General features: G+C 39.7%; 2 protein-coding genes across 7 annotated transcripts; both read right to left on the minus strand.

The window, feature by feature from the left end:
• Positions 1-2,827: 2,827 nt before the first annotated feature.
• LOC100703867 (MOB kinase activator 2) lies at positions 2,828-7,310 on the minus strand. Its single transcript, XM_003440395.5, has 5 exons — positions 6,369-7,310; positions 4,601-4,740; positions 4,356-4,452; positions 3,815-3,939; positions 2,828-3,727 (listed from the first exon to the last, which is right to left on the minus strand). The coding sequence occupies exons 1-5, from the start codon at positions 6,449-6,451 to the stop codon at positions 3,489-3,491; spliced, it is 684 nt and encodes a 227-aa protein (XP_003440443.1). The 5' UTR covers positions 6,452-7,310; the 3' UTR covers positions 2,828-3,488.
• Positions 7,311-7,457: 147 nt separating this feature from the next.
• Positions 7,458-24,215, minus strand: ppp6r2b (protein phosphatase 6, regulatory subunit 2b). 6 transcript variants are annotated; one of them, XM_013268619.3, is made up of 26 exons: positions 23,831-24,212; positions 22,411-22,481; positions 22,150-22,305; positions 21,925-22,023; positions 21,392-21,578; positions 19,996-20,133; positions 19,846-19,911; positions 19,586-19,698; positions 19,385-19,498; positions 19,051-19,171; positions 18,328-18,489; positions 18,008-18,241; positions 17,828-17,892; positions 17,626-17,741; positions 17,421-17,506; positions 17,238-17,315; positions 17,046-17,143; positions 16,900-16,957; positions 16,616-16,737; positions 16,333-16,502; positions 16,057-16,213; positions 14,924-15,006; positions 13,564-13,774; positions 13,357-13,380; positions 12,556-12,675; positions 7,458-11,143 (listed from the first exon to the last, which is right to left on the minus strand). In XM_013268619.3, the coding sequence occupies exons 3-26, from the start codon at positions 22,275-22,277 to the stop codon at positions 11,110-11,112; spliced, it is 2,784 nt and encodes a 927-aa protein (XP_013124073.1). In that variant the 5' UTR covers positions 22,278-22,305; positions 22,411-22,481; positions 23,831-24,212; the 3' UTR covers positions 7,458-11,109. The 6 variants fall into 6 exon arrangements, with proteins under 6 accessions (XP_013124073.1, XP_013124074.1, XP_013124071.1 ...); XM_013268620.2 differs by lacking the exon at positions 23,831-24,212 and adding an exon at positions 23,545-23,796; XM_013268617.3 differs by lacking the exon at positions 22,411-22,481 and having other exon boundaries at positions 7,458-11,147; positions 23,831-24,215.
• Positions 24,216-25,089: the final 874 nt, after the last annotated feature.

The following is a 25,089-nucleotide window of genomic DNA, read 5'->3' on the forward strand; positions in this document are numbered from 1 at the left end:
CACAGTAAAAATCATGGAAGGAGCTACCACAAAGGCTTTTGTGTCTACATTTGCAGGTTTTTATGTGTCTAAATGTCATATACATATCACTACAACCAAACAAGATAAAGATAAAAAAAAACTTTATTTGGACTGAAACATGAGTACTAAGGGTGTCTAAAGTATGTAGGCCAAGGGGCCTGTCTCTCCTTCTCAGTTTACGTCTCAAGTAAGTCAGTCTTAAGTATTTTAATGCATCTGCAGCACTCCATATAAGGCTTGTTTATGTGCTGAATAAACATTTATTTTGTGTGACCACAAGATGTGCTGTAGTAATATGTTGGTTTACTTTGTTCCAGTTATGTTGCACATACGGAACGAACCGTGTTAGGTACAAAGAGTGGAGAATAAGTGTGCAGAAACTATAACAAAAGAGGCATGCTTTCATTTTAATTTAAACAGAATTTGCAGAATTTAAAATGAGAGATCAATCATTTTTGCAACAGTGCTGTTCAATAATGAATTTATTAAATAATTAAATTTGTTTTAGGTTAATCAATGCTTTTATTTCTTTTTATTTTAAAATCTCTCGGTAAAATGTAGTGGTTTCTGCTGCCTCTTTGTGGGGAAATATAGGACTACATGCTTATGTTGGTCAAAAAAAATTAAAATAAAAACAGCCAAGCAATAATATGTATTTATTATGTCTGTGTCTTACACATAATTCATTTTTATTTGCTCATGTTTTTATTATTTAAACAAATTGATTCTCACATGCACAAAAAATGGAGACTGATATCAGCACACAGTACATGTGTTAGTTGCAATGGGGATGCCAAATACTACATGTAGGTATAATTTCTGTAACTGCAGCAGTTTAAAAGTACACTAAAGTGTTTTCACTGTTGCAAGGCTTCCTGTTTCTGTTGTGCCACATACTCAATAGCGCAGAACTTTCCCATTTAAGATATAATACACTGATCCTGCTGCTCTGTGATACTGCATTAATTTAACAAACGCAGAGAAAAAACTCTGGACTGCAAATACAAACTCTGTTTTCATCACTGTCAGGAAATTTTAATTTGTTCACAGTGCACAGTTTCTGCAGCACTATATACATATGAACAGTATTTACAGAAAAAAATATAAAATGTACAAATTTACAATCCGGCAAATACAAGAAGAAAGAAATCTGTAAATAAATAGTGTTAATAAATAGAAGAGGTGGAGGCAGTGAGGTGAGAGCTTATTGTTTAATGGAAGCATAGCTGACAGGTTAAGCTATGCCATCAGGGGAAAGCACATTTTTAAATGATAACCTTAAGTATAATTAATAATAGTAAACCTCTCGAAAATGCAGAACAGATTTGTGTTCATAAAATAAATATGAGATCTAATTTTTGAGAAACAGTCTTTAAATGAATTAAACTTATTCTTTTGAGCATCATTAACATCCAGATGTCACGAGGAAAATACTATTGAAAAATGACAAAAACAGAAAAAAACAGGAAGGATTTGTGTGTAGAAATATTATATAGTGGGTCTAAGTTGCCACTCAGAGCTGAAATTTCTTTGTAATCTGTAGGTTTTGACTTGAAATTTGGAGTTACATTTTGCCTTATTTCTGAGTAAGTCAAAGTCTCAAAATACTAAGCTTCCATAAAGATCTAACGCCCCCTATCTAAGTTTTCTTTCAGGTGGCAGCGGTTTTTATGCAACATACAAAACAATAGATATGGTTTGTTGTTGTGACGTAACATGTATTTTAAGACCAAATAGTCGTCTTGATGTAAGCTGACCCGTGGGCTCAAATTACAGCCCGGGGCTTGTTTTGTCACACAGCCGCCACCTTGGAATAAGTGTTTACTCTAGCTAACTAGCTGCACTTGCTTTGCAGTCACTTTTTTTTTTTTCTAAACACACTGGCACTTCATTAACACGCATTTTGTTTACAATATATCAGAACTAGCCAAACAAATCCGAAGGCGGTCAGGTAGTCACAGTGTCATGACGTTCTGATGGCAAAGGCAAAAAAAACCAACCCCTTTTTGAACGTGGTCGAGTTGTTGAACTGCATAAGTAAGTCAAACAGCCACTGGCTATGTCCAGATGTTGCAAACAGCATCCCTCATGACTGAGGACCCTTATCTGTGTGGTAATGACTGGGTTTTTCAACTCCAGCGGCTCTCTTCACCTCTCTTCACCACTTGGAGAAATGTTCCCACTCACCTCATGGAAACGCTTGCATCAAGCATGCCGCAACAAATTTTTGAAGTGATCAACAATAACAGTGGAGCTACTCATTACTGAGTTCATGTTTGGAACTTTGATTTCTGTTTTGGAGGGGTTTACAGGTTGTTGTTTTTTTAAGGTGTGGTCCTAAACTTTAGATTAGCTGTAAAACAGCCTTCTTCAGCTTAAGCATTGTTTTCAATAATTTGCATGCTCAAAAAATGTTTTGTCACACTCCCATTTCTTCTTGTTGCATGTTGAAGCTCTACTTGGAACCTTGTTAAGATCCAACCTAGCAAAATATGATTTTTTGCCATTTTTAAAACTTTTGATCGGGACTGCATATGTCACAGGGCCCGTTAGGCTCATTTAACGCTGTTAACCGAGAAGTACAGTTTGTATCTTGAAGAGGCACATTTTCTACTCCTTTTGCAGCACTAAAAAAAGAAAGAAAGAAGAAGAATCTGAAAAGAAACGATAAAAATATTTATACAATTTAGTGTTTACAGTAAGTGATCCCTTTGTGGGCTACGAAGGGCGTTCACATCTGCAATGAAAGAACCAGTGCAGCCAGATGTTTTGTCAACACCCTTGCACTAAAAATGAAAAACTGCCATTTAACTCTCATAAGTCAGTTTAATCATAAATCCAATATGTAAACAAACATTTACAGATGGTGCAGGGAAAATGTGATGCATGCTGGATTCCTTTACTAGCAGCAGGTGGCGCTGATTATAAACCAAAGACCTGAAAATATGCTAAATAAAACAGCACCAGCACAAAGTCCCTCCCTGCCTTTAACCAATTCTTCCCACTTCTTTGTATTCACTAATTTCTCCAAAATAAAGTATGCATGCTTTTTAGTTCCACCATACAGATGATGGCTCACAAATATTTATTACAAAGTACTCTAAAATACATGAAGATGGAGATGCAGCATTTTTGCACGGTGCACAAAATACAACAATGGCACTAACTGGGTTTGTTTGGCTTAAGTGACCTTAAAGATCTTGACCTTATCAAAGTAAAATAATGCACCATTATGTTAAAACAGCAAAACAAAACAAAGCATGCAACAGTCATACAATTCAGTCCAATTATACAGAACAACAGGAGCATTGTTTCTTTGCATTGTTCTCCTTATAGAGCTTTCTTTAAAAATCTATACTGGGGAAAACGTTTAAATTTGGCACAGAGTGGTGAGAGACAATCAGCTGTAAGAAATAAATAAGCGTGCAATGATGTGATTGTACAATATCTGCGGTTGCCCTTTAAGTTCACCCTTGTCGTCCTAAAGCTGTGATGAGGTCCTGCAGTGGCTCGGTGTCTTCTGGATCCAGCAGCCCATGGTGCCGGCAGAAGAGCGTCAGGTGCATGAAAAGCGTGTTGAGGTGCGGGTGCAGACCCACCTGCTGGGCCTGTGTGTAGTGAGACCAATAAATGTGGGCCATTGTCCTGAACAACAACAGAAACACCTTCTGGACCATAAACACAAAGCCTGTCGGAAATTCTGCACCTGGGAAACGAGGAAGAGGTGACGGTTTAAAACTGAAACTGGAACGTGCAGTGCAATTAGGTAACACATGACGTAAATGCACTCTACCTGCTTTTGTAGGGAACACGTCTTCATCAGTCAGTAGGTCCTGAATGTATGACATGGCGTAGTCAAAGTAAAGCGGAGCAGAGCACTTAAGCTTCCTGCCATGGTCATCAGTCCAAACATAAACCCTGAGGACGAAAGCGTACGAAAAGTTTACACAACATGGAAACAACAGAATCCCTACTTGATGTTTTTTAAAGGGTAAATATTGTGATGGTACTCCTGGGCTGATAAAGACTGAGAAGCTGCTCAGAGCTCAGCTTGAAGACTGATTATGGTACATTTTTCAGAAGGTCAACCTCATGCAAGCTCTCCTAATGCTGTTAGCAAAAAGGCCGTTTGGTGGCAGTTGTGTTGGGAAAAAGTGAAAAACTAACTTTTAAAGCAATTCAGCACATGCTGATTCTTTGCAGTTTACCCCAATGACTGCAACAGGTATAGAGTGTACAAAGTTACCCATATATAACATTATAACATACATCAAGAACAGCTTTTGTATCTGCATACGGTGCCACAATTTGCAGTATAATACTGAGTAACTTACTCGTTGCCTGGTCCACAGGCAGTTGGGCATGTGCTGGGAGTGCAGAACTCTGATAGCGCACTGGAGAACAGGTTTATATGCTTGAAAAATGCCACAGCTGGAAAAAAATAAATAAGCACAGCAACATTACATCTTGCACACGTTGCTGTTCTCTTTTCTTCTTTGTTTTTGCAGAAAGAAGAATAGTGGTGGGAGTTAAAGAGCTACAGAGAAATGAGTCCAAACACAAATCTGTTACTACTTACTGTTGCTGGCAAGCCACTCTGCCTTGTCGACGCCAGGCGGCAGAGCTATGAGGGCATACATGTCTGCATGTGGGATCCGCTGACACACATACTGCTGCTTTAGATATGGACGCGCTTCCTGGTTATTGTTATTAATCCCCCTTGGGAAGACAGTTCAGAGTTAATGAAGCCAACACAGAAAAAGAAAGAGTGGGAGACAGAAAAATATCGCTGTGTCTAACGACCAACGGGTCAGTGGATTAACGACTCCTGCTGCACTCAGTAGATAAGACGTTTTAAGTTCTTTCATCTATCTTGCTCTGTGTTGGCTGACACGCACACATTGAAACATACGAGCACTGCTGTGACTGCAGACCTAAACATCCAATACACCAGCAGTTAATGAAATGAAGGCAGTCAATTCAGAGCCAGCGTAATTACTGTTAATGAAGCAGACTGCTGCAGCGGTCAATGCTGGAAAGCAAATAACTGAGCAAGATTGTGCAAGATAATGCAGAGCCGAGTGCTGAGGCCAACCCTCTTTTTCCTACATCGGTTTATATACTGCACCTACTGATAAGCTACAGACAGGGCTTATTAATCAGGAAGGTGTGACAAATATAGATAGAGAGTACTGGGAATGTATGATGTTTACAGTGTGATGGAGGGTCAAACCTGGCAGCAGAATTTGACTTTATTCAAAGCAGGGATGCAGGATAGCCTGCTCTGATCAGGAGCAACTACTCAGACTTTTAGTCAAGACTTTGCAATATTAAAAGTGTAGTGGATCAGGCAGCTGTCACACTCAGCTTTCTCTCTCACACACACACACGCAACAGCTGAGGGTTTACTTAGTATGACCTTGCCTGCTGTGATAAGGAAAACACTGTACTCTGCATGGGGTTTCACTCCCCCCTGTATAAATGTGTTAGTGTGTGTGTGTGCGTGTGCGTGTGTGTGTGTGAGAGAGTGCCTGCCAGGGATCATTTGTGTAAAGGTTTAAACAGGAGGTCTTTTGTCTAACGTGAAAGGTCAGAGCAGTCAGAAAGGGAGGAAGAGTGTCAGAAATCAATGTAAACATTAGCTGTGCAAAGGCACAGTAGAGCAAAGCTTTGCCAAGCCATGACAAACTTTCCTAATGTCCACAGGAACTTCAGCTGCTCACATCCTGCTCTGTTACAGCTCACTGACATTAACTCAGTCACCCCCTCTCTTGGCTACAGGTTGTCAGCACACAAACACAAAGAACCCAAAGCTAGTTTTCATGTTGTGTTTTTTGTGTAAACACTCTCCTCTGTGACCCTGCTCTCCTGCACTCGGCCATCTGTCCACTTTTACTTTGTCCATGAGCGGGTTTCTCTTCGCTACAGCGAGCTGGCTGTAAAAGATTCAACCTGAGGCAAACATTTGCCTAGTAACTCAGATAAAACACATTTTGCCAGTGCCTTTCCTCATATTAGTTTTAACTGCTGCTCATGTGTTCCCGCTGTTAGAGGAATCCACCGTCACTGATGGCATCAGGCAAATATGTAACACACACACACACACACACACACACACACACATATATATGCACAGTCTTATCTGGAGAACATTCCTGAGTAAACCATGTGCAGCCAGCTTTCTAGTCACATTTCTTACACACCATTAACAGATCTAACTTTTGTCCCCTTTTTAACATGAGTGTTTGTTCTATCAAAAAAACAGAAATAGTAAAAGATTGACAGGACAAACAAAGAAAAGCAATAAAAAAAAAAACAAAACAAGAGGAAAAAGAGATATAACTTACACTTTGTCACTGCTGATGTCAGAAGGCTGAAGGGTCTTCCCGTCTGCTTCTTTAGCTGAGGGGTAACTATGGCACCCCCCCATGGCATGAAGCTAAGAGCAGAAATGTTGATCGTGCCAGCCCCACTTTTCCATCCCAAACACACACACACTTCTAAACAGTCTGGGCAACATATGGCCACCACTGCTCCAACACAAACATGTCTCAGCTCACAAACCGATCCAGGGTATCACACCCCCCGCCCCCAAAAATCTCCTTTACATAAGGTTTTTTTCTCCAAAATATAGCAAAAAAAGTAGTCCAAGAGTTAGGGATCGTCTCCCTCTTAGTCGTCTCCTACTCTTTTTTTGCTCCAGTGATCCAGTGTCAGTGTGTTTATGTCTCCTTTGTCTGAAGTTCCACACCCCACAGGCTCCTCCTCTCCCAGCTCCAAGCAGACAGGCAGGTTTCTCCACAACCCATTAAAAGTACAAAAACACAACTCCGCCTTCTTCCCCTTTCCACCCACTGAAAACACACTCTCCTTCATGCACTCTGCACAGAGAGAGCAGGCAGGTGTGGATCAAAACCTAAAAAGGTGTTTGTTTGTTTGTTTTTTTCCCTGGTGCAAAAGTAATTAAAGAGGGAAGAAGGCAGGGAGAAGGGTAGAAAAGAGTCTTAACTAACAGTATCTGTGCTCCAGGATTAGTATGACAAACATCTAAGCTCAGGAATGAAGCCATACATCCACGGGAAAAACCGTAGCTCTATATAGAGAGGACCACAGGCTGAAAAACTGAAATGAAAGTGAAGCGAATGAGCACAAATGAACGCTCTTCAGGTCCTTCTCAGCCGTTATGTAAACCGACTTTACTTCATGCCTGCAGCACACTGACATCTAACTGACAGGCAGGTTTATGTTTGCAGCAGGGGAGACACTGTGAGGGTGTAGCACTGATTGTAGGTGTGGGAGACGGGCACGCAACATAATCCACCTGTTCACCTGCCCTTAAGGTAAACGTTCCAGAGATCATGTCCTGTTGACTCTCTCTCTCTGTGTACTGTGTGGTGTGTGTGTTTTACAGTAAGCGTCACACAAACAGAGGCATATTTATCTTTGACATATTTATTAGGTTCATATCTGAATGTACAAGCTAAATTGACAACAGGTAACAGACACATTACTCTAAATGAAAAAAAGAACCCAAAAACAAAGACACCAGCATCAGTCCGCTTTACAAAAAAAAGGCATTTAACCACACGGCTGTTTTTCCCACCACTCCCCCACTCATCTGCACACACATGCCCTAATATAATAATAAGCTATAATGTGAGAAAAACTTTGAAATGGTCTCAGTGTAAATAATAAGTAATTGGTAAGTAACAACTTCACACCCATTGTTTCTCAATAAAGTTTGGGGCACACAATGTGCAATACAGCGAATGCCCAAAAAGAGGTGAACGAGGCTAATGTGCAAACTTAATGGCACTTAGAGATGAATGCAACGTACCATTATGCATAATGTGACAACATACCCGTAGCTAAAACACTCTCAAACTGAAGGGGGCACACAAACACACATTAAATACACATACACACAAATGGTATAGGCCAGAAGCACTGCTTAGGCTTGGTGACGGGTGGGATGACATATTCTGACCATGTGAACAACCCTGACAAACGCAGCCCTATTTTTCCTCTTTTAACCCTGACAACGAAGTGGTGCTAGCTCGGTGCAGTTTCACTTCAAACGGCTCAAAGTGGTGAACAGATAAAAGCAGAGCTGTGATCTAAGACGAATCTTCAAAGTCTTTCTTTGACTTGTGGCATTCTCTTCTCCAGCTAATAACTCCATCACATGATTCACAAAGGAAAAAAAAAAAACATGAGCAAGGGATCAAACAAAGGCTGCTTCAGATAAATCTACACCTCTAAGACCACTGCAAGAAAAGAGGCTACTTCACAGATATGAAACCCAGTTGTACACTGGTGGGAAGACACACTTTGGCAGAAAGCATTGAAGAAAAAACAACAACAAAAAGATATTCTAAAGTGTCTACGTGATTCACTCGTCAAATCAAACATTCCCATCGCTCTGAGGGAGGGAATTACGTAGGGGCGCTTAGCGCCACCAAATTAAAAAAACCAAAAAGTGCTTCTTGAAAAAGTGCTTTTAAAATAAATACAACAATCTCAGAGAATCGTTCCATAGGTATTAAATGCAATTTAAGTCGACTCCTGCCCTGAGAAAGAGAGAGACGAGGAGAAAGATGACGTAAAGGATGACTGTCTGACACACGCAGATTTTAAAGGATAATTCAGTACGTCACAACTTGGGTCACATTTTCTTATGTATGGTGTTGTTTAATGTAATCTGATTATGACCAGACTGGATTAAACCAGTTAACTGTTTATAACAAGTATAGACCTGATGAAGCAGGAAAGATCAGACAGCTAACTTAATGGCATGCCACCTCAGTGAGCACTGATGGTGTTGCTGCAACGAATGTTGATTTTCATTACCGACTCAAGTTTCACCCCCGGGAATTCTCAGCCTCTAGCAGTTCTGTCGCACCTTTTTCTACGTCTCGCCGTTGCTCCACTTGTGCAAGAATGTGAGTAATGTTACACATTCCTGCAAGTGGCTGCAGACACTACACTGATCGACAGGAAGAACAAGACTGCTACCAAGTAAACAAGAACGTAAACAATGCTGGATTTGAAATATCTACCAATGAATCTGCATTGCAAAAGGAAATGCACTCCAGATGCATCTTACAGAACAATGGGTTTTGGTGAATGACACTTGAGGTCACAATATTTCCTTTGTATGTAAACTCCACCGGTCACCTCTAATCTGCCAAGTAAATTTGAGCTTCTTGGTCTGACCAGTCCTTTACCTTCAGTTTGGATTTTTAAAGCAGGAAATAAAGCAGCTAAATTAGGCAACATTAATTTACCGATTACAAAAATCTGTGCCTAATATGCTTCTGTTGATTTATTATTGCTCTAATACATTTGTTCAGATCCAGTTTAAATTAATCACCATTGTTACAGTGGAAACACGTGTACACAAACGATATGATCAAAAAGCAGTACAGGGACTATTTTATTGTTTATCATAATTTTTTCCCCGAATTTGACTATTTAAATTATTATACAAAATGGGTTTAAAATTGATACATGGTGGAAATAAAGAAAAAAAAAGACCCAAGCTGTCATTAACAAGAATCATCCTCAAAGTAAACAAAACGGAAGACGTACCGCAGACAACCGACTTGTATTCACAGCATGCACACTCCTAAACTGCCATGTAGGAAGCATGTATTTCCCACCTGTGGGACTAATAAAGGTTATCTTATGTAGCAAAGAAACAGGAACTGATGCTGGCCTATTAACCGAAACACAGACGTCATTATTGCCTCATTTCGACAGTACGACACACATACGATACACACATCGCAACCTGCAAAACAACCGCCTTTCCGTACACTGGATTTATTCCAAAAATAGATATGATGTTTATATATATACTGTTTACATTTATATTACGTTTACAGATTACCAAGAAGAGCCACAACCTAATACAGGTTCAAATTTCACAATATTACATTTAAACAGCTCTGAAGGTGGTATGAACTTATGTGGGCTGCCATTTTTTTCCTTTTTTGTTTTTTTTTTTGCATCTAGATATGGTTGTGTACACTTGTGTGTGTGTGTATGGCACTGTGTGTCTGCGTGTGTGTTACACAGGTGTGCTTTCTTTCTATCTGCATACCTCTCCTTTGACCTGAGAAACATACTCTGCACCTCAGACAGAGCTCAAACACACACGCAGGCACACACGTCTATACACATGGACACAACAGTACACACACACACACGCACACACGCACGCACACACGCACGTACCCCTAAACTACTTGAATCTGTCAGGAGGAGGAAGTGACACACGCGAGGCTCCCAAATCCAATGCTCCAAACTAACAAATAGAGAGCACTTACGCGTCATGTGATCCAAGGAGATAAAAACTTACTTGACTGAGAAATGATCAGATAAGTCGCATATTTGCTATAATGACGTGTCTGCCCGGCACGAAGACTGAAATGCTGAAGACAAAATGACGGCTAGCTAGCTTTGCAAGCATCTTGGCGTCTGTAATCTTGGCTGATTATTTGAATGCTTTTTGTTACTAAAGTGTAAACAGTCAAATGCTCTCCTAGAAAACAGAAAAAAAATCCACTGGACTGTATTTATACCCAGAGAGCAGACAGACCCAAATAATCTGAAATCCCGGTGCTTAATTTAATAAAATGTCAAATTTCAGAATAGGGTGTTTTCTTAACATTAAAAGTGCATCTGGCACCTCAGCAGATCCCAACAGATAAAGGTGTTTACATTTCCAAGTTTAACGGGAAAGAAATTCATCTTGAAAAAGTTCGTATGTAACACAGTTTGGCTTTGGTGTGCCTGGCACAATGAAATGTTTTTATAAAACACACAATTCTTTTTGAAGCGGTCTCTAATGCGCCTTTATTTGTAATGATGTCATGAAGGCGCATTAGAGACATGACTAGTACCCATGTGTTGATTTCTGGTATCCATTATAAATACTGCTCGAGCTCTGCACTAAGGATCTTCCATTCACTTACATGTCTTTTAGACACAAACGAGGGTATTGATGGACTGCTAACAGGAAGCAAAGGTGGCGTGGCTGTGTGTTGAATGATCAGGTGTGAAGTGTGTTCCTGCACCACTTCGTTAGGCCGGCCCATTAGCGGGGGACTGCATCTCTCTGTCAGTTTAAGAAAAAAAAAAGAAAAAAAGAGAGAGACAGAATTCAGACGAGTTTGTTTCCTTGTGGCTACTGTTGCTATGCATGTCAAACGACACTGGCCCATTCAAGTTTGCAAATCCAGCTTGTTATCATTACCTTAGCACAACACCAAGGCTTTAAAATCCAAAACCAACAGGTAATATCATGATGGGTGTGTACATCTTTTATGTACAGTCTATTTGTTCACTAGCCCATATTTTCACCTAAAGGAGAGATAATCTACAAGAAAATCAATTTTTAAAAAATATTAAAAAATTTACAAGAGAGTAGGAAAAATGGACTATAATATGCACTGTGGCTGCAAATAAAATTCAATCATAAAGAAAAATCTTAATCTTGTGAATCACCATCACAAATGCACCATTCCTTGGACTCTACAATATGTGCTGCTGTTTATTTCTAACATGGCAGCTGAACATTATAAACCTTTAAAAATATAACCTTACAAATAGTTCTTACATTGTTCCACACATCCTCTTATGGCCTCCCTGTAGTTTTTTGCCAGATCAGAGTGAAATTAATTTTATTTGTTGAATACGTATTCTTAACTAACCTGTATTCTATTAATTGATTTTCCAGCTGTGCAAAGGGGTCATTACAAAAGATTAGAACCAATTGTAATTTAAATTATGCTTATATATTATACAAATTTTAAATTAAAACATTTAAATTCATTTATATATTTTCTGCATCGCATGGTGAATAACTTTGCACCTGGGATTTATTCAGTGCTCAGCAGGTTGCATGTGTACAACATTATCCTTCATCAGGTAATCTATATTGCACTTGTGTCACATGTGACACTTGTCTCTAAAAAATGGATCTTTAACAAGAAAAATTTGTACCATTTACACACTAAACTATCATTTGTTCTAACTGTAATTTGGGGTGCAGTAAGTTTTACTAAAGAAAAAAAAAAAAAAAACTGCTCAACTACAACAGGGTATCCATCTACAGCCTATGCAATGCTGCTGCATGTTCATATGACAGAAACTAAATTCATCAACAAAGCGGCCAAAAATCTCCCATTTCTGGAAATGTAAATCACCACAACAGTCCTGTAAGTGATGTAAAATGGTTTATTTTTGGCTGCCCTGGACGTAGATAAAACATTTTTTACATCTTTTGTTATTCATGATTTAATACTCCTTAAAGCTTCTAAGAAAAACCAAAAAGAAATGCAGCCAATTAGACATGATAGGTTACACCTCTGTTCTTGAGGTCAGAAATGTGCGTAGGTTGTGCGGTGACTCGTCAAAGAGCTCTCACATAAAAAGGCGCTTTGATAGGGATGAATCACTGATGCAATGTTTGGTGATCTCATCCCTCCTTTATTCATCTCTATACAAAACACACAAATGCAAACTTACTGTGTAACAGCAGCTGCCTGGTTAGCTGAATCAGCAGTAACTGGGCTGTTCCCATGTTGCTTTCCTTTTTCACCTTTGCCACTTTCTTTATCGTTAGCGAGCCCTTCCACTGGCACGTCGCTGAAAAAACAAAACAAAACAAGAATTACAGCTTTAGCTAAGAAAACAGGTGACAGCTGAAGTGAGTACTGTAGATGCTCCTTTCTGCTGCTTGCTAAATTGTCTCCATCTGCTGTGGCCTCTGTCCCCGCTGTCCACTGTGTTCAGATTGGGACTGATTTAACTCCAGCATGCTCGTTGGTGCACTGTTAGTAATTTGCTAATGTACTGGTTTGTTAGGATGTTGATAAATTGGATAGGTGGCAACCTTTATTCATAGCATGCTATCCAACAGACTGTTAGTGGTGAGGGTTCTCTGAATGAAAAATCATATCGAGCCCTAATGTTATGATTGAAAATAAAACCAAAATATCACATCATTACAATCAGCACTAATATGCTACTCTTCTATCATCATACTGTATAAAACAAGGTAACAAATAGTCAACCATCTTTTCTTTTATAAATGCACAGTGAATTTCTGTAATGTTTGAGAATCACAGAGAATACAGAGACTCTACGTCACCAGGTTGGAGTTAGTGGATTTTCTTTTTTATGAATTAGGCTTGGCCTGAATTATGCCATAAGGAATCATTACTCCTCATCCTGTTAAATGCAACAAGCAAAACACATCTTAAATCCTTAACACAACTCCAGGAAGCATTCCACACTTCAGAGCACAGGACCTCAAGCACAACATACCGTCTGACTGCAGGTCTGAATACTCTGGAGTCAAAGGGAGATGAGAAAGGAGGGAACAAACAGGGGGAGGAGGATAATCAGAAAAAAAGCAGAGAAGGGGGAAGCAAAATTGTACAGGAGAGCAAAGGGAAAGGAGGGCTTTATCAAAGTCTGGCACACTGCACCAGACAGAACAGGAGCTCCCTATTTGTGTGAGAGAATGTGCACCTGCTGAAGACTGCCCTCTCATTTTTGGCGTCAACGGTGAGCCGGATGGTCTCCTTGCCGGCACCTGTGGTGATGGTCTCTGTGGTGACCGTCTCACTGGATGTGGACTCTGTCTTTCCTTCTTCCTCATCGCTGTCGGAGCTGCTGGAGGAGGAGCTGTCTGATGCCACTAGTGGTGCTTTCCTTGCCACGCAAACACTCCACACACACGCTGTTGAGATTAACAGGAAAGAAACAGTTTGTAAAATTGATGCATGGTTATCTGAAAAGCTTACCTGCCATAAAGTTAACCAGCTGACTGATAGAGATGTTAGAGGCCTTGTCATTTAGATATCCTTCCTGTGGACCATGACATATGGAGTTGAATAGAAATACAGTGGAGACTTTTTACCATTTCTGTAGTTTTTTTTATGTTTGAGTGAAGTAACTCAAACATGTGTATACATACATACATACATACATATACAGTTAAGCCCATAATTATTCATACCCCTGCCAAATTTTGACTTAAAGTTACTTTTGTTCAACAAGCAAGTTCTTTTTTGAGCAGAAATGACACAGGTGTCTCCCCAAAGATAATAAGACGATGTACAAGAGGCATCATTGTGGAAAAAAATATTTCTCAGGTTTTATTTATATTTTAGCAAAAAGTATCATGTCCAGAATTATTCATACCCTTCTCAATAATCAATAGAAAAGCCTTTATTGGCTATTACAGCAATCAAACGCTTCCTATAAATGCAGACCAGCTTTTTGCATGTCTCCACAGGCATTTTTGCCCATTCATCTTTAGCAATGAGCTCCAAATCTTTCAGGTTGGAGGGTCTTCTTGCCATCACCCTGATCTTTAGCTCCCTCCACAGATTCCCAATTGGATTCAAGTCAGGACTCTGGCTAGGCCACTGCAAAACGTTAATGTTGTTGTCTGCTAACCATTTCTTCACCACGTTTGCTGTATGTTTTGGGTCATTGTCGTGCTAAAATGTCCACTGGTTCCCAAGGCCAAGTTTTTCTGCAGACTGCCTGATGATGTTGTTGAGAATCTTCATGTATTGCTCTTTTTTCATGGTGCTGTTTACTGTGATTAGGTTCCCTGGTCCATTGGCTAAAAAACACCCCCAAAGCATTAGGTTCCCACCACCATGTTTGACAGTGGGGATGGTGTTCTTTGGGTTGAAGGCTTCTCCATTTTTATGCCAAATGAAGGCAACATCATTGTGACCAAATAATTCAATTCAATTTCATATATATATATATATCTATATCTATATCTATCTATATATATATCTATATATATATATATAGATATATATATATATAGATATATATATTCACAGTCAGTCATTCTGAGGCTACTTACGGTTTTGGTTTGGTTTGGGGATGTCTGATCCACTGAGCTCTGAGTCCACAGGAGAGCTGCATCTTGGGCCTGTTTCAGAGCTGCTGGACGCAAGTCACACAGATAATAAAACAGAGACAAAATGCGCCGCATCTAATAAACTACACACACCCTTTGTATGTGGAGGTTGTATTTGTTTACCTGTGATACTTGTAAAATCAGATGCAAAATCAATGACTAGGAAAAGGCACTCAGTTTGTTCACAACAGCTAGCAAAGAACACAGTATGGCACTGCATGCGAATGTAGAGTAGAAGCCAAATCGCATAAACGATTTGTGTTCCCCACAACAGGTCAAGCTTTCAATGATTTAAACTAACACAAGTTAATATGTTAATCTAACAAAGGTTTTAATGTTATTAATCTGTACTGCCCCACAATGCTGTCAACAGTGACCCTGCCAATAATGCCAGATGCATCAATGTTAAAAGACTTATTAGCTATCACCTTTGATAATGAATACCTTGTCTACTCCACCTTTTAAAGAATCGACTCATCCAGATCAAAAATCCAGAGAAAAGTAATAAAGTCTCAAGAAGATATAACATCTCTAAAGCAAAGCTCTGCCTTGGACTTGCTGTTTATAGTGATTGGAATAGCCTACAACAGAAAGAGCACTGTATGGAAAAACATGAAGTCCATATCTTGAAGTGCATAATTTTTTGTTTTTTTAAGAGGTGATGTAAATAGTTTCAAATAGAAAAATTATGCACAGTGTTCAGTGTTGGCGAACGCGTGTCCTAACAGTACTTTTGCGTTGCACTGGTCATGTGACTAAAATGTTTTGTCATTAGTTTTAAACACAAATGTTCTCCTTTGCACTACCATTGCAAAAAACATGTCACTGGGCAGGGAGGAAAATCTGTTTAATTTTGTAATATTTAAAAGAAGAAAAACACATGGTATTTACACTTTTTTTTAGTTTTACTTAGTTTTACTGAAAAGTATGTCTTTCTATCATAGAAAAAAAATTATGCCAAATTAGCATTTCCTTTAAATAAAATATTAATCATCACGAGATATATAGTCTTATAATTATAATTAGATGCTTTTTAGACAATAAACTCTCCTTAGATATAATGCGCCCAAACTCACCAGCAAAAAGGCTGAAAGTCCGTGAACTTGGCCCATCCCTTCTCCTCAGCCTCTGTTGCAGCTGGCTGAGACACTGGAGTGTCCCAGGCTGAGAAGCCCGCTCCTGCTGCAGGAGCCTTTGAATTCACTTCTCCAAAGTCTGCTACCCATCCAGTGCCTGAAAAAAAAGAAAAGAAAGAGCATACATACATGACATGTGACACTTAAAACCTGCTTTACGCCTAAAATACAACTATGGCAAAACAATACATGATTACACGATATATCATATCTCACTCGCAGTTGCCTCGGTCTGGTCTGGACTTGCGAAAGGGTCCAGATCATATTTAGGGTCTTCTCCTTCGTCAGAGTCTGAGTCTGCTGCTCTGCTGGAGCTCTCACAAGTTTCTGTCATGTCACAGGTCTTACTGGTTGCTTGGCTTTGGGAGGACTGTGACCCACCAAACCTTGAAACATATGAAATTTGCACGGAATACAAAACTTTAACCATCATTTTGAAGCAAAATAATGATAATAAGAAAGATATTGAGAGCATCTTTATTCAAAGCCATGTGGTTACCTGTTCCGGGACTTGGCTTGTGTTGCATAGTTAATCTCCTTCTCCTCCCAGATGTCCTCCTCGTCATCATCAAAGGGCTGAATCCTCTCTTTGGAACAAGCCTCAAATACAGCTGTGTTAGCCTGCACAAAAAACAAACAGACAAAAAAAAAATCAGCTGTCAGGTTGGTTTTCTGAGCTTTAGTGCCTAAAAACAAACAAACAAAAAACAATGTATAGTTAAGAATGAACAAAAATATTTACAGCCTAAAGAAAGAAAGAAAACCCCTTTAAAATCAACTTACACTGTCATGGCCAGCATCAATATTGATATTAATCTCTGCAATCCGATCAAAAGTTGCCCTGCAAAAAGAACCAGGATTCACACCCTGAGCACACACGAGTGAAATAATAATACACCATCACTTGAGAAAAATGTCAGCTAATTTACCCAATGCTGTCATCATGATCAGTGAACTCCTCATCATTGAAGCCAAACTGATCCACAAAGTTAGCTGTCATCTGCTGGATCTGGTAGTCTGAAAAGGCCTAAAAACAGATCATAACAAATATAATTACAGCACAACAGCCCATAAGAGAAGCAAGAAATATTTTAAATATGTGCGTATGTGTATGTGAATACCTGCTGTATTGTCAGTTCTTTGGGGAAGGGGCTTTCCATATCATCCTCTGAGGAAGGACGAGGGTTCCCAGTGCCAACCTTAACATGGAAAGATCAACACTAGTGCAGTGCTTAAAACTGTGAATGTGTGTGTAATGAAAACCAGGTTCTTAATTCTACAGATGTGCACAAATTAGGATTTACCAGGTCTATGGTGTTCTTCCTGTTGGTCTCAGACAGCGTTTGATCTACAAAGGTTTCCCAGCGCCCTCTGTAGTCCTCTGGCAGCTCTACATGCAAACACAACAGCAGCATTATGAAAGCCATACACCAGTATGGTGCGAATTGTGGTAGTTACTGCTTTCTTCCACACAGAAATGAGACCATGTGTCCACAAACACATACACACCTGCAATGAGGCTACTGATCTGGGTGTGAACTGGGCCTTTCTCCAGATTGTGCACCACTGTGTTGGCGATCCTGGTCAGATGCCCCATGTAGCCTCGTCTCATACCACGATCTGACCTGAACAAATAGATATGACACTTGGAGATACCCAGAGATTGCCGCCAATTACCACAAATTCATGTAAACATCTCAAAGTTACTTACTGAATTTTATCATTTTCTTCCCAAGCCTCTAGAATCCTTTGGACAAGGTGGCAGTGCTGAAACAACTTGGGAAACAAAAACAGAGTCATTCAGTTATTTATTTATTCCCAAAGAGATGCCACATTGCCCATTCTTGTAGATCATCCCTTCTACTTCACAAATACAAGCAGAGACACTCACATGAGTCACCATTAGGTTATGAGCAGAGTTTTCAGATATGTCTGATAGTTCAGAAGTCGGGGTCTCGTTCAACTCCTGTTCTGGTGATGCATCTGGATGAGGCTTGACTTTTTCCTGGGTAACCAAGCCAGGCTGAAGTCTCATTTCGTGGGCACAGGGCCGGACGATAGCAGCAACACAAAGCTCCACTTGGAGATGCAGAAAGTTGTTCCAGGTGTACTTGAAGAACAGGTCCTGTATTTTTCAAAGGGGCATTTAACATGTTGGTTTTCTCAACATAAATACTCTCAAATTATCAAAAATGCAGCTGATTTTCTCACCAGAAGGAGGTTCAGCGTATTGAGTCTGCAGAGTTCCTGTGCTACGACTGCATGGCTAGCAGAGCTGGTATAAAGCAGAGAAGCCACTAGTCTGGCTACGTGCAGACGCGTGTTCCCCAGCGGTTCCTCCAGCACACCCAAAGTCGTCAGCATAGGCTCTCGCTACACGGATAAAAGGCAGAGGAATTTGGGAAAACACGATCCAGAGGTTTTTGTTTTGTTATACTGGCCCGACTACTGTACAACAACGGCATGTAAACAGCAGAGACTCAAACATACCTGATAAAGAAAGAGGCTGGTGGAGCAAGCAAAAGAAAGCCTGCATCATGCAGCATGACTTGACTTTATGAAGCTAATAGAGCTTGCACTTTTATACTGCGCAATTTCATCATTTATGAAACTGAGTACTAACACCTTGATGAAATACACAGGGGAGTCCTGATTTTCCATACAAAATTAAATCTGTTCACTAATCGGTTTAGTATACATTATCTCGAAAAAAAAAAAATTGCTGCATAAATATTTCTTTGGGAGAAATAACAAGAAAAACAAATAAAGAAAAGAGGTGACACTGACTGACTTTACTTTATGTGGACAGACTGAATTTATGGATACCTGATTTCCTAAAAGCCTGTTCTCACCTAGGGAAAATCTCACACAACAATCTTAAATACCAATAAGTGGCTACATTATCATACATCATAGATAGACTTGTTTATGTACCTTGGGTGGCTCCAGAAGTAGCTGGTGGAAGTGTATCAAGTGTGGCTGGATGGCCAATAAAATACTGCTGTTAACAGTGTAGCTTCTCTCAAATCCCTGAGCATCCATTACACCATCCACCCTGCCATAAAGACAGAGGAACAAAAACAGAAAACTCAAAATAGATGTTGGGAAGGCTTAATAATAGGGATATAAAATAAACTTTAAGAAATGTTTAAAAAGAGAATAAAATACCCAAAATTTAAATGAGATGGGTTGTCAGAGATCTTTGTAAAGAGAAACTTAACTGGAATAGCTTCACACTGTTAGGAATTGTTAGAGGTTTCTCACTTACACAGGCCTCCTGATCTCCAGTAAGGTCAGAAGAACCTGAATCCCGTTGACGATACAGCTCTCAGTTCTCTCTCCTGAGAACATATTCTGCAATAACTGCTCGACGCACTCCTGCCTGTATAATCAAAACAGAGAACGTTAGTATCGCCGCATCCTGTTTAGAGAGCATAAACTTACATGCATGTGAGTCTCTCCAACTTACGATTCAAGCACAGTCAGCAGTGGGTCAGGCTGTGAAATCTCTTGGAGCTGACTGGCCTGGTCTCTGCTCAGACGAATGATATCACACAAAGTCTGCGATGCATTTGACTGCCTCTGTGTTGGGGAATAATCAAACAAACAACAATCACTTCTGGACACTCAGTCTTATAAATGGTTTTGTGTGAATAATAGCAATGGCACACTTTTAAAGACAAAAATAAAATATTAGTTAAATTTAAAAACTATGAAATTCTTCACTACCTCTTCATCCCTCTCAGGGTGAATGAGCTCTATGAGTCTCTGGGCCAGTTTTTGTTCATTCAGCCACTGTTGAGAAAAATATTGCTTTACAACTAGACAAAAAAAAAAGATTTATGTGAAATTCTGAATGTGGGTCTATTTGTCTCATACAGTAAGTGTCTCCAGTCGTAGAGGCGGTGGCTCCACACAGCTGATAAGGCGTAGGAGCACATCCATCATGGCTGACGTGTCAATATGCTTCAGGACCAAGGAAAGAAATCCATCCTTCTTTTGCAGGAAACTGATCACCTAAACAGTACAGAAAGCAGAGAAAATAATGATTATACAAAACAGGAAACTGAAGAATGGGATAAGGAGCTTGCTGTCAAACAAGTGGTATTATTTCTCAAGACTGACTCACGCTGGATAAATGTGACACTATTTCCCAAACGAGATATATATATATATATATATATATATCTATATATATATATTGTTCTATTTGAGCAGTACAACTTAAAATGCATTAAACTCTAACACTGTGGGTGACAGACTGTAGTACAAAGACAGATATTTCAAAACGTTTATACACACACACACACAAATGCAAATGATTATATAACAAATGTTTCTATTATGCCATATTCACTGTGCAATATTTGCTTAACTTCAAGGCTGGAAAGAGACCAGAAACGTTTTACAATTTGGTAAGAGGGGCACCTCAGTTTAAACCATATCTATTTAATTTGTGCTATATACTGGAATATTTATAATTGAGCTATTTATATACATTACAGCCTTATTATTATTTTTTGTAACTTTGTTATATATTGTAATGTTTAATTTAATTAGTTACTGTTCTTAATGTGTTGGAGCAACTATAACCATATAATTTCAAGTATTCAGATTCGGATTCAATTCAATTATGATTCAATTCATCGTGAGCAGCTGTTCAGGTATTACCCTGTTTCACCCGGTGACAGCTGGGTTAGCCCCCCCGCCCCAGTGATTGTCCCTTATGCTCATGAGATAGGTGAGATAGTTGCCTTAAAAAGCTACTCTAAAAAATCTGAAACCCCACATCAGAATCAAATGAGCTTCTATTCACACACACAAATATATACAGAGTTCAGAGCAAATGAAATGTAGGGGTAAGAAGCTTTCTTTATGTTTTAGTTGGCTTAATACAAGCAGGAATGTTAGCCTTAAATGGAAGACTATATAAGCTGCAGTCCAGCCATTCATTTTTCAGTTAAGTTGTTTTGGACAATAATGGTTCACTAAAATAATTCCCCTTCTGATACAGGACAGTTTTGATTATGTGTGGCTTAATAAACAAGCAATCTTACACTAAAATCATCATCTCAGACACTAAAAGGGTAAAACAAACCATGCATGTTGGCACCTCAAAAGAAACAGAATTTTAAAACAATTTTGGGTGAAGGTACATTTTTTGTGAGTATTTTCCATTAACTTGCCTCAGACTTATTAAATGAAAACAACATCACAAAAATGTAGCCGTCTTTACTAAGCATGCCCTTTTGATGTAGCGGTGTGCGTGTGTTACCTGCTCAGTCTTCCGTGTGATGAGGTTCCCAATAGTTTTGCTAAAGAAGGACGCCAGGAGGGGGTTAAGTGGGGATGGCTGCTCCAGGAAGGCATACAGGCTTTCCAGCAGTGGCTCCTCATTACCCAGCTTATCATTGATCACTCCCACATCGCTTGTCAGCAGCTCACATGCTATATTTGGATACCTGTTGTAAATGGCATGGACATATATTGCAGTAAAATGATGGAGGAACAAAATAATTACTATATTTTCCACTTCAAAGAAAAACAAAACAAGATAAAATTATCTGGACAGGACTTTCATTGGTTTGCTGGCAACCGGGCAATTAAATAGTTTTGCTAATTAAAGGGAACAATTTGTGTTCTTTTAGTCGGATTAAAAACATTTCTTAACAAAATCTGAATCCTCTTAAAATTCAGGCTCTTCTACAAAGTGGCAGGTAACGGATATAATGTAGTGCAGCACCAGGAATATATTTTTACCCTGAATATAATAAACTACAATCGAATATTCTACACAACAGCACCTACTTGAAGCGCTTTGTCTCCTCTACACCAGTAGGAGGCTCTGTAGTAATCAGTCGAACCAGCTCCTGCATGCTCTGGTCTTGGCACAAGAACACAAGAAGCCTGCAAAACCACAACGGTGACATAAGAAGCACAACTTATTAATTTAGTAAGCGTTACAGCAAGGGGATTGATTATGTGAAATGTGGTAATAATTTGCAGCTACACCAAAGTAGACATTAAACAGACCTCCTGTTTTGGGCCTTGCACTCCTGCAGCACATCCTCCTCATCCATGAGCTCAGCGAGAGTGACATCCTCCTTGTCCAGTAAAGCCTCCAGATGAGAAGATGTGTGCAAATCAAACTTCCAAAACATGACTGACGTCACCGTAGCATACACTCTGCTGTTGAGCAAAAGAGGATGTGGTGCAGAGATAAGCAACAGGATGATGTAGAATGCATGCGAAAGTTAATTTTAAATTTAGTTTAATTTATTTATGAATGCTTACATTTGGACAAGGAGAAGTATACTCAGTTGGATCTTGCTAAAGAGCCATTTGCCTCACAGACACTGTGCAACCTGTACACCAGAGACAATATTCATATGAGTATAGCGAAGATGGAAACACACCCACTTTACTCATTCTAAACACCAGACGCACCAACCCAGCAGAGTTGCCTTCAACCCAATAATGGGAAGCAACAAAATGAACAACAAATGCCAGAGAATCATTTACGGTAATATCGCCTCTGCCTTCTTCAGAGCTAGATGAAGGGCTGAACTCAGGCTAAGAGGCTTGGACTCCTCTCTGGAAAGAACAGGAAGCAATGCATCTGTAATTGAGTTACTGCTGCTCATTCGTGTATTAACATTAACCACTTTGCTTAGGGAAGGGACTCACACATGCACTTGCATCAGCAAAGAATGACTGGAGATAAGAAAGATGCACACACTGACCCTTTGGTGACAGAAATGCCTGAGTATGGAAGGTTTCTGGGAGCTAGCAAACTTGAGTCTAGGTGTGGTGGTGATGACAGCTGAATATTGTAAGAGGCAGGAAATGTTGCTTGCTTTGTTAAGGCTTTAAATATTCACCTTAAGCCACCCCCACCCCCCAAACTAAACCAAATCAGACCACACACTACAAAGCATACATCATGAGTCCATTATCTATTAGATGCAAACACATGTTTACAAACAAACTCTCGTCAACGCGAGAAAACAAGAGGGTAGCGTATCGTTTTACAGCACAACATATGGCTGGAAATAACTTACACATATCTAGAGACCATTAAAAGTAGTTGCATAACATTGAACGGTGTCGGAGTACGTCAGCCTTGTGTACACATCCCTTGAACAAACACGCAGGGGATAAACAGGTGTCTCGGGAATCTGGTTTTACAGATTCGTCATTGCCATTTGTGGATTTTAAAATTTAATACAACAGCATAACCGTGACAGGCCTGTCAAGGCGTCCTAAGAGCAGCTGTAAACCGTTACTCTGAGCTGCTAGCGGATTTTAGTTATAGCAGGCTAACAGTCATATCAGCGTGGACTCGTGTTAGATAGCGAATCCGTGCATTTAACTTCACGTTAACTTATCTCCTTTATCACTGTGTCTCCCTTGACCACTTTCACTTACCTTGACTGCAGATCGTAAAGCAGCCCGCTAGCAAAGCAAGCAGTGCCACAGTCGAGTTGCTAACAACCTCCCCCCAGCCCCCCCAAAAATTATTTCTTACTGGAGACAAACCACATTCAGATTAAAGCTAATATAGGTCAGTTATTTATCGCCGCTGAGGGGCTAGGTGGTCGGACGACGTGCTCCTGATTCAGACCTAGCTTGAAGTTACCGTCTTCTGATCCCTTGCACAGGCTTTACGTTGAGCTACACATGTTTACCTCCCAAAAAGACATGCTACCGTTACCTTTGAGCCATTATTTAATCTGTGGACATCTGGAAGCTGAACGGCAACTCGGCGACTTTGGTTGTCAGGTCACTCGGAGGCCCATTGCAGCCTATTCAGGGCTGCGCTGTTAGCTTAACGATACTACCCTTTCCACCGGCTGCAATGTCATTTACACAGCCGTGTTACTCAGCGGCTAGCTCTGCTGCTGCTGGGAGGGCTGTGTTGACACGGTGTAAATTATTATTCAAGAGCCCAAGGACCAAATGGGAAAAAAAATACATAAAAATAGTCAGGTTTGGAAATCAAAATGGCGACTACCTAAAACCTAAACGTAATCAAAAAGTTCGGCTGTCCATCAACTGTGTAAACATCCAGTAAGTCCATATTTATCTGCTGTCATCAAGCACTGCAGCAACATTTAACATTCACATCCATGCTCGCAAACATTTTTTTCTTTATGAAAATAAACACTTTAAGTTTATAACTGGGGTGAAGAATGCAATAATGCATACATGAACATTTATTTAATATTGCAGGGAAATTATTTAGTTGTGCATGTACAGTAAACGACAAGTGCAGGGACTGTCTTTATGTTTCCGGCTCGATTTTTTACGAAAACTCACACCTGAACATGTCCCTGTTCTACCTGCACATGGATTCCCACTGTGTAGAGTTACGAGTCTGAATATTCATTAATTATATTTTGTCTTAAGATGCACCCTGGAGCTGTATCACAGGGTGGAGTCACTATATTAGTCTGCTTGTTTCAGTTTAGGTTTTATTACTGAAAAATATTTAGTTTTGCTTTAGTCACATAAAGCTTTAGTTTATTATGAATAAACGAGTTCCTCTCATACAAGCTTTCTTTATTCTGCTGTTAAGGTAATTTAAAAGCCACGGTTGAGGAAATATGCTGCACACCAATCTGTCTAGTAACTCAGTTTCTTTTATATTTACCATATCATTGCATGGACTGGTTTATGTATGCATATAGAATGAGATAACTATACAGCAGAAAGGAGAGGGATAGTCTGCATTGTGTCAAATGCAAGACTACTTGGTCAGCATGTGTTATGGTTTCCTTCTTGTGTTGTGCAGGTAGTCATTCTGTGCCAAAGCTCATGTTTTCGGTTCCTTTGTGCAGTATGTTCCATAAGTTCTTTTTGCTTGTGGTTTCTTGTATATATAGTCTGGACTTCTGTTGCTTGTTTACTGGCTTCTTTTTTAAAAGAAGAAGAAGAAGAAAACGTTATCAGGCTTAGAGCCACTTGTAGTTA

Source organism: Oreochromis niloticus, linkage group LG7 (genome assembly GCF_001858045.2).
Source record: "Oreochromis niloticus isolate F11D_XX linkage group LG7, O_niloticus_UMD_NMBU, whole genome shotgun sequence".
In the NCBI taxonomy this organism is placed as follows: domain Eukaryota; kingdom Metazoa; phylum Chordata; class Actinopteri; order Cichliformes; family Cichlidae; genus Oreochromis; species Oreochromis niloticus.

Bases quoted from the DNA above. Each gene is read 5' to 3' on its own strand.
- LOC100703867 (XM_003440395.5), bottom strand. From the start codon at position 6,451: ATGGGGGGGTGCCATAGTTACCCCTCAGCTAAAGAAGCAGACGGGAAG. The intron at 4,453-4,600 runs GTAAGTAGTAAC...ATTTTTTTCCAG, and splicing joins AGAGTGGCTTGCCAGCAACA to CTGTGGCATTTTTCAAGCAT. The intron at 3,940-4,355 runs GTAAGTTACTCA...TTTCGTCCTCAG, and splicing joins GCCTGTGGACCAGGCAACGA to GGTTTATGTTTGGACTGATG.
- ppp6r2b (XM_013268616.3), bottom strand. The intron at 19,912-19,995 runs GTATGAGACAAA...TTTTCTCAACAG, and splicing joins TACGACTGGAGACACTTACT to TGGCTGAATGAACAAAAACT. The intron at 15,007-16,056 runs GTGAGTTTGGGC...ACTTGCGTCCAG, and splicing joins GACTTTCAGCCTTTTTGCTG to CAGCTCTGAAACAGGCCCAA.